This window comes from Carassius auratus, chromosome 29 (genome assembly GCF_003368295.1).
Source record: "Carassius auratus strain Wakin chromosome 29, ASM336829v1, whole genome shotgun sequence".
Classification (NCBI taxonomy): domain Eukaryota; kingdom Metazoa; phylum Chordata; class Actinopteri; order Cypriniformes; family Cyprinidae; genus Carassius; species Carassius auratus.
In genome coordinates, this window is record NC_039271.1 from 12,553,563 (window position 1) to 12,570,687 (window position 17,125).

General features: G+C 39.7%; 1 protein-coding gene across 3 annotated transcripts in view; it reads right to left on the minus strand.

Moving 5' to 3' along the window:
• Positions 1-17,125, minus strand: part of LOC113048094 (voltage-dependent L-type calcium channel subunit alpha-1C-like) — a 126,186-nt gene that overhangs the window by 104,439 nt on the left and 4,622 nt on the right. Inside the window, exon 1 of one of the 3 annotated variants that reach the window (XM_026209618.1) lies at positions 14,409-15,379. The exons of the other annotated variants lie outside the window; for them this stretch is intronic. Within the exon in view, the coding sequence (XP_026065403.1) occupies positions 14,409-14,466 (58 nt within the window). The 5' untranslated portion in view covers positions 14,467-15,379. Of the gene's footprint in view, positions 1-14,408; positions 15,380-17,125 lie in introns of those variants that run through there. 3 annotated transcript variants of the gene reach the window in all.

Here is a 17,125-nt window from a genome sequence, read left to right on the forward strand (position 1 = left end):
ACATTTAACATGATAAATAGTGTTTTCCAAAACTCGTTATTCTTAAGATAAGATTCTTATTCACAGATTTTGGACAGTGAATCACACTGGTGCCATAAAGCAAAAATTCAGCAAAGATTCATGTTCGGTTCTTAAAATGCAGACAGAACACAGTGTTATTTGGCACCGTCCTTGCTTGCACAAATCAATTTTTATTACAAAAGAAATTCATTTGTTTTATTATGGACTATAACATTTTAAAAGTACAATAAAGACCCTGAAATGCAATGCATAAAACGGACCCATTCTTTGCATCAACAGACCAACTGAAAACTGATCTTTGACCTCGCAAGTCAGGCTTTAAGTAACTTCTGATTCAATCTTTGACCATTACGAGAGGCAAATGTCAAGATCTGAACATTCTGTTGTTGTTGAATTGCTACATAGTAATTTTCCGCAGAAAGCTCAAAATTTTAATTCCATCTTCTGAAGAACAGGAATGAAAGAGTCCTTACAGAGGACATGGTTCTCAGTATGTTATTATACATTAACTAGTGTATCCTTCGGTGGAATACAAGATATTCTGAAGTGTGTGTTTTAGCAGTTTTCAGCCAAAAACAACATAGGACACCACTGACTTTCATTGTATTATATATTTATATATATGTGTGTGTGTGTTTGTGTGTGTAACAAAGTAATACAGGTTTGGAACAACATGAGGATGAGTAAATAATGACTTTTTTTAACCCTGGTTTATTCTTTTGTGCAAGGGTGCAAAACCGTAGTGCAAGAGCTGTTTGGCAAAAGATGAGTAATGGCGAGGTGTTTAGCAAAAGACAACCAATCGTAAACCGCCTCTCATCTCATTAAATATTCATGTGCTTTGTACAGAAACATTCACGCTCTGTTTAGTTTCAGTGTCTGAAGGCGACAGTTAAACTGTTGTGACAGTGACAGCAAACACTCATCTGTGTTTACCTTCTATTTTAGTCTTTGATATTTTTGATTTTTGAAATTTTTTTTTTTTTCGGAGTATGTTTCAGAAGACAACCAGAACACATTTCTATGGTGTTATTTCCACTGATCGGTTAATAAAATGTGCGGTACTTGACCAATCAAATGTTATTCACATTGTAAATATAAAGAAGAACACCATCACAGGGTGGTCAAATGTTATACTAAATCCGTCTTGACACGGTTAATACAACCCTGCACCTAAACTTAACTTCCTTACTAACGATTGATAATTAGCAGCACAATTGGAGAATCTTAGTTAACAGTGAATACAGTATGTGTTCCCTATTCTAAAGTGTTAACTGATAATCCAAGATTACATAAACAATTTCACAATTTCAAGTGTGAAAAACCCAGTGAGGTCACTTTTGAATGAACTATCCCCTTTAAGTCCCCAGGGCTAATTCAGGATACAGATAAGCCAAATGCTTGTAGGGCTAATATTCAGAAGGCTATGGGTTTGAGTCCCCGGGGCCTAATGCCTTGGAGCAAAGCAGCATTGTCCCATGCTGATGTGGCCGGAACAGCAGGTGTGCGTCTGCTTTTGTCAGAGAGTGTCAGAACGAGTAAACTGTTTAGATAGAGTCCATCTGTGCCGGCACTGCAGAAAATACAGTGGCGTCCAGTCAGCAGCTTTAGGATGGTGCACAAAGAATCGGTCATCATATGGATCCAGGATGAATCGGAGCAAGAATGCATGGAGGAAGAGGTTTAAAAGAAGATGTGGCCTTTAAAAGTGCACAGCGGTGCCTCTTTTTCTGCTATTTTCATTTCAATGCTCAGCTCTCAAATGTGTTACATCAGCACGTTTAGTCACTCCATGCCTGACCCATGGTTCTGACCCAAAGAATGACGATGTCCCATGTCTGGCAAACAGCGGCACTCTCTAATCAAGGCTTGATAACCCATCTTACTCACCACATGTAGATTTATTACCTCGCTGTGCGCTTGTAGGGCACATTTCAAGCATCATAATTAATCAGCCATGGACGCCAATAACAGAGTCATGACATGCCTGTTTTCTCCCCGGTTTCATTCATTTGTCTGAAGGCCGAGAAAGAGCGGAGAGAGACTGTGAAAGAAACAGAAAAGGAGAGGAAGCCTGAATGGTTCTTCCCTTCGCTGGGCTGTTAAGCAGCATGGCCGGTGTTGTTATTTCCACCGGGAGCCAGTGTTCATGTGTCGTTACGTGCCGTCACAGGGAACTATGGGAGTCTTGGGTGATTAGCACTGATGAGAAGCAGATGGCTGCAGAGGTACAGTAAGACAACACAGCGTTAGCGGTTAGCATGCTAGCTGGGGTTACGCTGCAGCTGTGTGCTAAACGCTTATAAAAACAGGACTTTGAACAGCATTGAAACGAAACACACGCGCACGCACTCGTTTAATGCTACAGACAGACGTTTGGCTATTGAATGTGGTTGAGGGAAAAGAGAGGCGAGTTGTGATCCTTGTGCCAGAACAGAATTGGGCCCAATCCCAAACGATCCATCACGATAAGTTGTCACGAGAGACTTGATTGCAGCAACATGGCTGAAGGATTTGGTTCCTTCTAATGTCTGTGTAAACAAGGTGTCAGTGTTACTACGGACCCCCCGAGCCTGTTTTTGAGTACGTTTTCAGGTCGAACTGTTTGCTGACATGGTAAAGGCCCAATGAACTTAGTCCTGAATGATCAAAAATTAAACTGTTGGCTAATTAACTGGTTTAGTATTGACTGAGAAACAAAACCATGGAAAAGCATTAAACTGTCTGGGGGAAATGAAAGAAAGAGAGAGAGAGTGAGACACCAGAGTGAACACCAGGAAATCTACCGTATAATCTAATTTACACTAGAACTCAAAGCTTAAACAAATCAGGCTTAAAAACACTGTTTTCCTCTGTTTCATTCACATTAGCCTACCTTTTCATCCTGGAATTGAGTGTAAAATATTCATGTTCTTGTGTTGTTTTCTGTTATTTTCTATTACACGGCAAAATATACAGTATAAATTTGCCATTACTTTTCAAATATGCGACCGCACAAAGATTTACTGTAGTGTCAGTAAGATGTTTTTTTGAAAGAAGTCTCTTATGCTTACCAAGGCTGAATGTATTTGATCAAAAATACAGTTCAAACTGTAAGATTGCAAACTATTCCAATTTCAGAAAATAGTGTCTTCTATTTTAATTTATTTGAAAACGTAATTTATTCCTCTGATGGAAAGCTGAATTTTCAGTGTCCTATAAAATTCTGAATTAACATTTCACAAAGTGTGAATGACAACAAATCAGTGAACTTCACTAATGTCATTATGCATTTAATTAGTAGATCTAATAGGTTTTTTAAGTAAAATTTACACAAAATGAATGTAACACCAGCCTTCGTGAACTTCGAGTTTAATCACATCTGCCTTGATTAGGTCTATGTTATAAATGTAATTTACATGGGTAATGACTGCTAACATGCAAAAGACGTCTGCGATGAAATATCAGTGCTTTAGGCTGAACATTTTCTAACAAAAGGAGCAAAACGTATAACAATTATTCTTGCTGTCTCTCTGGTAGCAGTTTCACTTGATCAAGTTTTATAAATAGAAACAAGTTTTGAGGACTATGGTCATATCTCTCATGTGTCTGATGAACAAAGCATGTGCACAACAAAACATTCTCATAACCTAAGCCGTTCTAACAGTAAATTAATAATATGTTAGATCAAGAAAAAAGATTTGGTTTTAAGTTAAGTGCACTAAGTGTTCGAAGGGAGTCAGTTAAAATAGACTCTCTGATTACACAATGTGTGAAAACACAGATTTGGCTCTCACCAAAGCACCCACAACAGAACACCTTCTTGAAGCACATGATTTTATAACATAACAACCATCGAATAACGTCTTTCAAAATGAAATGCATGCATATCACCAGGCAACAGTAAGAAGGGTATTTCACCACTTCATAGTCAAACCTATAATAACTTGAACCCAGCACAAATTTCTCAAGTTCATTCCTTCAACACTGAAAACACCATCAGGTGGAACTGTTTTTTTTTTTCTTACTGAAATGAAAATAATTTCCTATATACATTTTTGTCCACAAATTTAAGGAAATGTGCCTGCACATTTATAATGATGAAAAAATGATGTAAAAAAAAAAAAGAAAAGAAATGGCAGACATGGTTAGACGGCAATAGAGTTGCCATATTCTAGGTTTTTAAAAATACATACTGTACTAAAATGTGAATATATTTATTTTGCCTATTTAAAAATTTTGTAAAGTTGTTTTGTAACCTGTTTATCAGAAACTGCCTTATATGAGGAAATAAATCAATTATTGATTCAGAATTATTCTTCATGGGGTGACTGTTGCGCACAAATTATGCTGGCAAAATTGTGAAATGTGTACATCAGGTAAATCAAACTCGCCAAAGTGTAGTCAAATTGAAGTCAGAAAAAGCATCATCCCTGGACAAAGGTACCTCTGCTTTAAAGGTCATATCATGAAAGAGCACGTTTTCCTTGATCTTCTGAAATAAAAGTAGCACCTGCTTCTCTGCATATCCTTCTACAAGTGACTTTTATTTGTTTTATTTCAGCTTAACCGTGAAATACATTCATTTTATTGATCGCAGTGTAATGCAGCTTTGCAAAGAAATTGTTTTTGAATGATGAGGCAGGTCTTAAAGTTACAGCAGCAAAAATAAATAAATAAATAAATTATTATATATATATATATATATATATATATATATATATATATATATATATATATATATATATATCACCTAATTAGATAAATATTTAAGACCTATGTAATGTAAATTTACGGTTAATTTTGCGGATATGCCAGTTTGTTTGTCATTTATGTAGCTAGAGGGCTATGGAGTGATATTATTTATTTATTTTTGAGCAGGTCTTTTATCCGCACAGTTTCACCTGAGGGAGGACAGGAACATGTGTGAAGGGGCGAGTCTGACGCCCTTGCTGGGCAGCAAAAGCTTCAGACTACATCCAGCACTAACAAAAGCATTTATCGTCTCATCTATGTTAAATACCATTTTTAAATATCGGTTTCAAACACATCCACCATTTCTTGCTAAGGTCTGGTTTTTAGGCTTTGGACAGATTTGAATTCTCTCAGTTGCCATGGTGACGATGACTTGCTGGGGCCCGACTGCTAGATGGCGCCAATATTTCACCACCTATCTACTCATCTCCTGCACGAGTGTCCATGTGTGTTTGACTGTGAGCAAGCGTGAGGGAGTTTGTGAGTGTCCGAGAGAGCGAGTGTGTGTGTGAGAAAGAGAAAGAGAGCGAGAGCATGAATGAGAGATTTGACGTTAGTCTAAATTAAATGAGCCTAGAGGAGAAACTCAACATGCTGTTAAGACAAAGAGAGGGACAGAGAGTGGTTGGATGACAGACAGGGAGAGAAAGGGACAGACAGCTGGTAGAGGACAGGCAGGGGGAGACAGACAGCAGGCAGAGGGCAGAAAAACCTTGAGTCACTCCAACAAACGTTTGTCTCAGGGATGCAGAGAGAGCCGGCGTTTAGAAATGATGCTATATGCAGTGATTGAAAATAAAATATGAATTCATACATAAAAAGGCAAAACATCAAAATGGGACATGGGCATATCATACTAAATAAATGAACACATGAGACTGTATAAATTCATACTATACTTATGAGCGGTCAAACTTGACAAAACAATGTGCATATAAGATTTGCAATTAAAAAAAAAATAAGTACAAATCTGCACATATTTCATTTCAATTAGGGTAAAAAGTTATAAACCTCTGAATGTGTTTTGGATTCATCAACGGATTGAGCCAGGGCCTGTTTTTCTGCCATATTATAGGCAGGGTTGGGTTGAGTGGATTTTGATGGAGACACGAGAGCAGACCATGTGTGATGCTGGCATGACTGATGTGGTACATAAATCACTCGATCTAATATGCCCCTGCCCTCTTGGGAGGGAAACCCACTCCATTCTCCTACAAATACACACATCCATCACTCCTTCATTCATATGCCCAAACAAGAAAACAATGCACTACCAAAGTGCAATTAGAATTCAAGTGTATGCATCATTAATTATGTTAATCGGGTGGTCTGATTATTGAAAATGTGTTCCGGGGTCTTGAGTCAACAGCAATTTCTCAAAATTGAATGTATTGAAATGAAAAATGATGTATTGCAACACAGGAAGGGCTGTTTTAGTCAGCTGACATATGTTTGAACATGGTTGTGGCTGATATGAGACAAAATCCCATATATAAAGAATACAACTTTATAACAGCAAATGAGAAGCAAACACTTACCATACACAATATTGTCAATCTAGGTGACCGTGGACCACAAAACCAGTCTTAAGTGTCAATTTTCTGAAATTGAGATTTATACAGCTTCTGAAAGCTAAATAAATAAGACTTCTATTGATGTATGGTTTATTAGGACCTGACAATATTTGGCCGAGATACAACTATTTGAATATCTGGAATCTGAGGGTGTGCAAAATTTAAAATACTGAGAAAATCGCCTTTAAAATGATCTAAATTAAGTTGTTAGCAATGTATATTACTAATCAAAAATAAAGTTTTGATATATTTACGGTAGAAAATGTACTAAATATCTTCATGGAACGTGATCTTAACTTAATATCATAATGGAAGAAAAATCTATAATTTTGACCCATATAATGTTTTTATTTTTATTTTTTTGGGCTATTGCTAAAAATATACCCCAGCGACTTATTACTGGTTTTGTGGTCCAGGGTCACATACAGTCTTTTTTAATTATTTACACTTAAATAGTGTATTTTCCATTTGTAAGGTAACACTTAATCAGCCTGACTAACATAAAGGTTTATCACAACAGTTTACATGTACCCAAAATTTACATTTTTCAACCTGATCTCATGAGGATTCATAAATATTGTACTAGTTGGTGATTTTGTATGAATTTAGTGTTATTGTACTGTATGTATGATCGATAGTTGGACTTAGGAGATTTCTGAATTGTTAAAGACAGTTAGACAGAAAGAAGTAAAACTAATGATTAGAATTCATATCAATTCAAACAATCTGACTTGAATGAAAGGGTATGATTGGGTAAATGTCACCATGAAGGTGCACCGCTAAACCCATCTCTCAGGGGAACAAAAAGAAACCGCTAAAGAAACTGCAAGTAACTAGTTCAATGAAAAATTTACATTTGAAGTAAAAAAAACTTATTATCTTATAAAACGTACTCCAGTAATGTGTTTTATTTAAAACTTTGAAAAAATATTTTTTACTGTGCAGAAAACCATGAATAAATTCACCAAGTCTTAAAATTGCTCTAACATTCTTAATATTACTTAAGTTTTCCTAATAATTTGTGAAGCTTTGATTTAGTACAAATCTGTGCTATGTGATTTGCATGAAAACGTGTGATTTTTAAATCAATAATAAAAATAGGCATGAACCTGCATCCCTAACTCTACCTCTAAATGAGCTGGGCCATGAGCTCGTTGTACGAAATGGTACAAATGAGAACGTGCAAATTCAAAATAGCCACCAATTTGCCAAAAACTTCAAATAGAATGGCTGGAATTATCGTAACTGAATTCATACTTGATACACCAGAGCAAAGCTCAGCTCACACTTGCCATTATGAAACTGTGATGAGACCCATGTGATGGGAATAACTGTAATTTCGTGCACATGAGGACTCCTGGGTGAGCTAGATCAGGTCAAGGCCATGTGATAAATGTGCTACTATCGCCAAGTGCATGCTGAGTGCCGGCCAGACCAATAATGCCTTGCTCTCATAGCTGAGCGAAACTCAAACAGATGAATTAAACATAAAACCTGCACTGAGAATTCAGTACCACCTAAACTAGGCCGCTAGCAGGAGGGACAGCTAAAGACGGACAGAGCAGAGAGAGAGATGAGGTATGAAGGAGATGAGAAACACTGGAACATCCATGCAAAAGACCCCACCATCATGTCCCAAGGTCAGACTTGTAACTAAACCTTTGGGCAGTTGTGCTCTCCACTTCAGGCCTATAATCCTTGTGCTATAGCTTTTTGGATTTAACTCGATGCCCCACACAGTATCTGCAGCGAAACCAACACAGGACGCAAGCAGAAAATCAAACCGTGGCCCAACAATTTGTTCTCCTTCTCTATCATTCACGGTGCTGGTTAATATCTTGAGCGAGGCAGTGTGCTGTACGACTGAGGGTTTATAAGAGACAGCAGTCTGCGGGGAGCTGATCTGATATTCACTCAGAGCGAACGCATCAGGACTGGCCTACATACACAACCATACTCACACTTCCACCCACATTTTAGAGGAGAAAAAAAGAGCCCGCTTAACTCTTTCAGTCTTTTTTAACTCCTTCTCTCACATGCGGTCTCATTTTCTCTTTTATCGCTTATTATTAGGCAAGGACCCCTATTAGTACCGCTCATGTTTAAAGTTAAGGGAATTAAACGGGATCATTCCAGTTTAAATTTGACCGGAAGTGATGTAACAAGTACTGACAAATGTTGTTGTAAATCTGAGTCAAATGGGTTATCAAAAATAAAAACAATATAGGGTAGGGACTACGTCCAACGATTGATGATTAGATGGAGGCAGGGCTGATTGAGCGCTTGCAGCAAATTTTAATAAATAAGCGGGTTTAAGCAGAATACATCTAAGAAAGATTGAGTGATGATATTTTGATAAAAACTACTGTCGTTTTTGATTGTTAAAAAAAACATTTGGATGGATTGTTCACAATAAGATCAATATAATGCATTTACAAAATAAAGTAAAGATTCATTCCATGCAGACTTTTAACGGTTTCGTCGTAATTCACAACAGTTTGTAAGGAAAACAGTAAAGTGATTCAGGAATATTTAAAAGGAGATTAAAGTGTTTCTTGAAAATAGCCTGGAATTCAGGACACAAAATGAGTCACACCTAAACCTTCCACTGAAACCCAAAAGAAAGCAAAAGTTTATCTGCTCCTAAATCAGAATAAGTTTCAGATGCCTGGCAATAAAAAACGGTTTGTCAGATTTCCAGAATTGAGTAGGTTTGTATTTAAAGGCTTTTAGATCATATAAATTACTTTTTCAGATGGTGGGCAATAATAAAAAGACCCTGTACTTATTGTAACTTAGTTCCACCATTCAGGGGCACGTTGGCTGTTTTCAGTTTTCTGTTTTTATAGTACTGCTGTTAATGGGTCAAAAGAACTACCTAACCCACCCACTCTCGTTACTTAAACATCACACTGCTGCTGGTTTCACATGACGGAAAAAAAGCATGAATCATAGGGGATGTCAATTTAAAATGTTTATTTATAGCAAGCAAAGCAAAGTCAGGACTAATTATCCAGAAAAATGTTGTCCTGACGGCAATAAGTAAAACAGAGGTCGTCATGATTTTAATCAACATTTCTGGTCACCCTTGTGGGTGCGTGTGCTGGTAAGAAAACACCCAGCAACCACTCAAAAACACACGATCACACAGAACAAATAGTGTTTAGAACACATTAGCAACACACTGGCAACCAGACACAATATGGCATGGCAAATCACAACTCTTTTTTCCACAAAATGTAAAAATTGAGCTTAGCCTACTGATATTTTGGATAACCTACAGTATAAATCTAGACGTGACGTGATGTGACATACAGCCAAGTACGGTGACCCATACTCAGAATTCGTGCTCTGCATTTAACCCATCCAAAGTGCACACACACGGCAGTGAACACACACACACACACTGTGAACACACACTGTGAACACACACCCAGAGCAGTGGGCAGCCATTTATGCTGCGGCACCCTGGGAGCAGTTGGGGGTTCAGTGCCTTACTCTAGGGCACTCAAGTCGTGGTATTGCCAGCCCAAAATTCGAACCCACAACCCTAGGGTTAGGAGTCAAACTCTCTAACCACTAGGCCACAACTTCCCATAGACTGTGTTAGAAACCCTTGTGTATCCCCCTGCTCCAAAATTCTGCTTCTCATATGGAAACTGTTACAGATGAAATATTAAGATGATGAACTGACTTAACAGTGATAATTGTGACCAATCGCAACTCGTTTAGCGCGTTCAAGACCTTTTAACGCACAGATTGCCCAGAGCTCGCACACACTCACGCAGTCTTTGCTAGGGGGACCGTAGTTCAGAGGAGTGAGAGATGGTTATTAGACTCCCGTGTCGTGACCCGCTGCTGACTCACATGTTAACGGGGGGTTTTGGTTCCTTTCCATAATGCTGAGGGTGCCTGCGGTGCCAATGTGTCACAAGCAGCTGTTTTCTGCTCTATTAACATATACACAGTTTTTCATGCAGTTTGTCATGCTAACATTTATCTACTTCCTTATCCATCCATGCATCCTAGTTGCTCTGGATGTGACACTGAGCAATGGGATTGGGAGAAGAGGACACACACACACACACACAAACACTGGAGTTTTATGAGCACACATCAACACACATCAAACGTGCAGAATGTGTTTGCGTTTATGTGTGTAAATACAGGAGTAGGGAGCCTAGTATTGAACTTCAATATGAAACTTTTCCCGCACACAAACATTGTAACTCAATGAGATAATTATAACGCAAAGAATGCAGCTTGTTTATGAGGTGTGCAGTTATAATTTTAAGCGTTCAGATTCATGGTATCACTTGAAAGGCAAAAAAAAGGAGAGAGATAAACCACCACTAGTAAATAAAAAATTATATATATATATATATATATATATATATATATATATATATATATATATATATATTTCTTATGCTAACTAAGGCTGCATTTATTTGATACCATTTATCATGTATCTGTAAAAACAGTAATATTGTAACAAATATTTACATTTTCAAATGACTGTTTTCTACTTATAATAAAGACATAATAGAATTATAATTTATAAAATATTTTAAAATGTAATTTATTTCTGTGATGGCAAAGCTACATTTTCAGCAGTCATTCCTCCAGCCAGAAATCATTCTAATATGCTGATCTGGTGCTCATAAAAACAGTAGTGTATATCTGACCAGACCATCATGAAGAATCACTTTAGGGCCAGTAAGACAAGCAACCACCCAGTAAGCCCTAGCAACCCTCTATAACACCCTAGTATCGTGGTCAAAATCACTTCATAGTGACCAAATAACAGAATCTACCATTTTACAAAACAAACGCTACTTGTGTTTCATTTTTTGACATTATGATCATAGGCACTGCTTACAGAAATATCAACATTACAGAACATTGCGAGAGAGAGAAAAAAACATCTGAAAATCCAAAGAATCAACTATGTTTGTACTGATTTCCCACAACAGCATGGACAATATTGGGCACAGTAGCGAACTGTGCAGTATCACTATTATGCATTTAACCTCAGGTTGCTCCAGGGGGACTGCCATGAGCAACAAGTGTACTGTGAGTCACTTTGGATAAAAGCATCCGCTAAATGACTACTTACAGTGTTCATGCGATTACCACCATATTAATGTCACATGCCACAATCAATTTAAATACAGTAAACATGTATGAAAGCAGACTGTCTAGAAATGCAAGCTCTGATGTAAAGCAGCAGCGAGAGAGATCCACATCTTTGTCCTTATGTTTCAGGATAAATAGAGTCAAATGAGGAAAGCAAGAAACTGGAGTCTATCTCTGTGTGACGGCAGATACTCTTAGCCAAAGCATCAACAATAAACAAGCTGACAACTTTCCAGACTATGCCGATGCAAGTTTGGCCGTCTTAAATATCCCTTTAGTAAACACTGGACAACTCTTTGAACAAACAACATTAGTAAACGGATTCCAGGAATCGAACGACCTGGGTACACTTGTGTGGGATTTCGGTGACCTGCATGTTTCAGTGACAGAAGCAAGAAAACACTTCAGCGTTCACCCCTGTCCCGGGGAAGAAGGAAAAGCCCAAAACCTAGCGCCTGTCAGACAGAAGGTCATTCGAGATGGCGTCCTGGAGGCTTGTCAGACATTTTGAGATCTATCACAAACATCTTCATTTAGCTAATGATCTGAATGACCTGTCATATGAACCTGGCACAAAGCCGAGGAAGGAAAGAAGCCAGATAATGCCACCCTCATTACCGATGAGCATCTTAATCAATGAGTGTCAAGGGAACCAACAACCTTCGAGAGAGAAAAGGGCGAAAAGGAGAGAGGAATGCACAAACTAAAACCTTTTCAAGCCATTTCAAAACATATGTCTCCTCCATGTTTCTATGGAAAAAAAGCCTTATAAATGACTGGAGTGACATCATATTGACAACTCCGTGACATCATTACAGCCTACAGCTGACATAAATACAGTTACTGCATTTTTGCACTGGTTAAAAGCCGTCTAAAAATCATACAGAACGTGTATATTTGCGAGTCGCAGTAACTGCTTGTTCTTTCACAAACAGTCAAGCGCTTAATGAGTCATATTTAACGTTCCAGAAAGTGACGGTGTCTCAGTGCACAAAAGATGCTTTCCATCTTCTTGCTGTTTGAGTGTTTGTGCAGCAGAAGAGGTTCATGTTTGGCTGCGATACGTGGCTGTGCTCTGGACCTGTGATTGACTGAGGCTGTGTTTACCTGAAAGCCTGCCCTCGTCGGCAGCGGTAGACGACAACACAACACAAACATGAACATCTGCTGGGCTACAGGCCACCTCGGAGATCCTGCTCCGTTATGACACAAATATGTAGTCTAGTAACGGTCGGCTGGGTAAATCATTTAGTTGGGTAATGCTAAAAGTTTAAGACTGGCTTTCATTTGTCTGAATAGTGACAGTGGGTTTCCACTTTATACGGACACTTGTCGGCCTGGATGCATGAAGTTTGGTTACTTCGCAACATTTTCATAAACACATTAATAAATCATTTTTCAATTCAATCAGAATAATTTTGTGCATTGCTGGTGGCTGCTCTGTTGCACCTTTTTTTCTGTACACTGACTATGTGTTGCGCACTTTATGCTTTGTATAGCATCTGAAATCTACATAAAATATATATTATTACACTAAATATTTATTAATAAATAATTGCCATTGTGTGGCACAGGTGGTCATGTGATCGCAACATGGTGTCTTGACTAAGATTACTGGAGATTTCCTCTCATGTAAGTATCATATACATGATTTTAACATTTCTTAAAGGCACTGTTTATGTCATTCGAAAGAAAAACTTTTCTCCTATAAGCAAACATTCACTATAAGTGCACATTTAAGAAAAAGGTGAGTTATTATAAGCAACTGTTAGGATGTTTCAGCATCAAGAGGAAAGTTGTAAGATGTAAATCTGAATATCAAAGATAAACGTTTACTGCCAAAGCTGCCAAAACAAAGCATCTAAAATTAGATTTGGGATCCTTTTCCCATCACTGTCCTCCAGCTTCTATTTTAATACCAAACAAAGAGTTTATCTCAGTTTATTCACTCAATCAAACGGGCTATGGAAACGCGCTCGGTCCCTCACAGACAGCGCTAAAGAAACCTCATTATTCCAGTTGTCATAATCAACTAGCTTTTTTGTGCATGACAGATGTGCAGTGGGCCTGAGTGGGCGGGGCTACATCATTGACAGCAATTTACAGGCTTTGCTCGGATGCGTTTGTTCACTCAGGTGCGGCAGGTGCGCGCGCGGGGAGCGGGCTTATCGCGAGCCGCGCTGTTGCTATGGGTCGGCAGCTCCGTTGCCACGGCGCCAACAAGAGACGGCTGGAGGCCCTTGATGGAGGGGGATCTTGTGAAGGGAAGAGAGTGAGGCTCCGCGCTTTTCGCAAGCGTTAAAACCGCGCAACCCGTGGAGACTGCTGCGCCACACCAGCTGTCTGATAAGAAGGGAAATTCAACAGATGCACGGGGCATGACTGACGGTGCTTCGTTTCACCATTGAGATGCTCTGAACAGAGTAAATCACTGTGAATTAATGCGCAGATGACACCACCTCGAGTGCATTTTACCCGCTGGACTTGGATCAATGCAGTCTGGCCGCACGAAATGGTTAAAAGCTGATTTTAAGAGTGAAGCAGCTGACAGGATAATCGATTGATTGACATCTGTGCGCGCGTCTCTGACTACATGATCTAGATACATGATCAAACCGTGGCCTGTGCGTAACGAGCCACCCAACAAGTTCATCAACTACATTAACGCATTTCCCTCCAAAATAACAATAAAATAGCTGTTGGGCATAAGTGGTTATATTTCATGACATTTGTTGAGCGTCCTCTCAAAGGAGATATGAGTGCGCATAGTGTGGTTGAAAATGGAGGGGTTCGGGTACACCCCCGCGTCATGCCCATGATAATGCCAACACACTCTACATACACCCCCCAAAACATCCATATGGCACACACACACACACACACACACACACACACACACACATAGTTTTCAAACAGAGGAAAGACAAACAGAGAAATTACCTTGATGGTTTTCAAGGGTGTCCTCCGGTATGTACATGTTTTTGCTTTCATTTACCATATATGTGGTCCAGCTTTATCCGAAGGTGAATGAAGAAAAGGTTGTAAAAAAAAGGAGGGGGTAGGAAAAAACAACCCAAGGGAAAGAAAATGAAAGAAAAAACGGGGGAAGGAAAGATGAAAAACGCAAAGCGTAGGATATTCCTTCTCTTGCGGCTTAGTTAATATTACCTGATCCCCATTATGGAGCTAAAGATCAGGAAAGGATAGTCGCAGGAACCACCTAAGAAAACGAACCGGTGCATCTTTGGAACATCCGGGCCCTACCTAAGAAACATGATACCAGCGCCGCTTGCTGATGATCGATAACCAAATCGGCGCGATTCGCTCGGAGACGGTTCGAAAAAGGATGCTGCGAGAGCCGGGAGAAGCGCGGGAGAAGCGGGCGTAGGTTTCAGAGACCGTTTCAGAAAGCGCAGCAAAAGGTACAAAATTAGGTGTGTATATTCCAGATCTCACGGGCTTCGGTCTTCATATGTGATCGATTCCATCGGAGATGTTCCACAGCAGGCGTAGTTTGCGTCGCGCCTCGTTAGGAAACGGAGTGCAGAATCGGCCGCGTCCAGTCCATGTTGGAGAGAAAGGGGAGTAGACAGTCTGTGGCCCTGCGGAGAGAGAGCGCGCACCAGCAGCCTCTCTGCAATGATCTGACGACCAGACCCCCTCCCCTGTAGACTCCCTGACTGCTTCCAGATGTGACTGCGCTAGAACAGGAGAATAAATCCTCCACGCTTTTCCACACGGCCTGTATCTCGAGGGGGAGAGAGCAAACTTGGGAAGATATAGAGTCGAATCGGCTCCAATAAGCGTATAGTCAGACTATGAAACGATTCAAGTTCTTTTACACTCATGCCAGAAGATGATTTGTAGCATAACGAATCTGGCGTGGGAGACACGGTTCCATACACCATGTTTAGACATTATCCACTTCCTGCTGCCTGCCGGGATGCCACTTCTGGGAAGAATGCTGGGTTCCCCATCAGCAGGTGTCGGGGCTGATTTTTCCCTTCAGCTGAGGTTTAACCGGCCTGATCTTCCTGTGGCAGGACAGGCGGTTTCCTGGGCACTGGTGGGCTATGATAAAGGGGACCATGGGTCCTGGGAATTTCTGCAAGATGAATGAGAATCTTTCATCAGCAGACGGCCTAGTACGAATTTAGCAGGCCCTTCTCTGGTCCCTCCCTCCAGCCATGAGAAAACTTCACATGTCCCAAGAGACATCCCCTGCCCCCAGATGATCATTTCTTGCTCGCGCTCTTGCTCTCTGCGCATCACAAGTGCAGATCTTGATTTTTCACAACAGTCAGAAGAATCATGAAACAAGTAGCAGGAAAGAGAGGTACTCGAAACGGCAGGTTTTCAGATGTCCCTCTGGATTCATGAAAAATATGTACGGCCAAGTTCTTTGATTGAATTTGGCTTTGAACAAAAGTTCATGACAGAGGTCAGCGATTTCCCCTCAGCATCCTCAAAATAATTGATTCACTTTGGTATGTTTATTCAAAGCACAGAGGAGACATACACAAAGTGGTTTTCAGTGCCACCCTGTAATCATGAGCGTCTGGGAATCCAGGGATTGAAAAAAAAAAATCACGGGCACCGGTACAGAAGGAAAACTGGTTAATGTGTCGCTTCAAAGATTACAAAATTCCTCCCGGCTTTCCAGACTCACATTTCAAATGTCAAGACGGATCATGTCTCTGTCTGAACACTGGATGTGATACAGCGGTGGCTGTGCTCTACAACCAAAGGCTTTTTTTAATAACACTATTATGAACCAATTAACTAAACTGAGGTGACATATCCCTCTACTGACTCTTACCCCACCATGTAATGAGAATTAAGTATACAGAACAGAAAGGTTTTATTTCTAAAATATAGGCTATGTTAGTTTATTAAGTCTACTTTTTTGGAAAGTTTTTTTTTTTTTCAGCTCAGCTGAGACATCATAAAAACTGCTTGGGCTGCTGTGCTCTCTGGAACAGGTCTGCAATCCTGCCGAGAACCAGGATAAATCACGAGGAACTGTATAGTGATGCCCTCTAGTGACAAATGAGTGAAGTGTCGGTGAGTAAATTGTTCTTTTACAAGGTGCACTTGCAAGTATAATATGACTGTCACCCTGAAGCAACCCTTTGCATCTTGCTCAAGGGGCACAATAGCATTCAGTTTCTAGGTTGCAACCTTAATGTAGAGTCCCTATCTGAAGCTTCTTTTAAGGGCGTAAATCTTTTTATGTTATGTTTATGTCGTATTGCCTGGCATGACAGATGTCGTGGATGATGCAAAAGCATGTACTAGGCTACTAGCACATTTTTAAAGTACATTATATTCAGTGAGATATGATAATTTTAATAAGTCAAAAGCTTGAGATAATATTGTGGGATATATTGAGATAGGGGGGGGGGGGGGGGTTCCTAAATGCGCTTTAAAATTACACTACGTTTAGCTATTAAAATTGCAGCAGGACACAGTAAGTCCTCTGGACTGCGGAATATGCAAACAAACAAACATTTACAAAAACGTTAAACTTCAAATCATGCCTACCAGAGGATGAACAATGCAGGGATACGAGAATTTCCAAACCTCAAGCGCTCCCCTGGACGCACAAACTCTGCAGCGTCCGCTCACTTTATTTAGTACCATGTACATGATGTAAA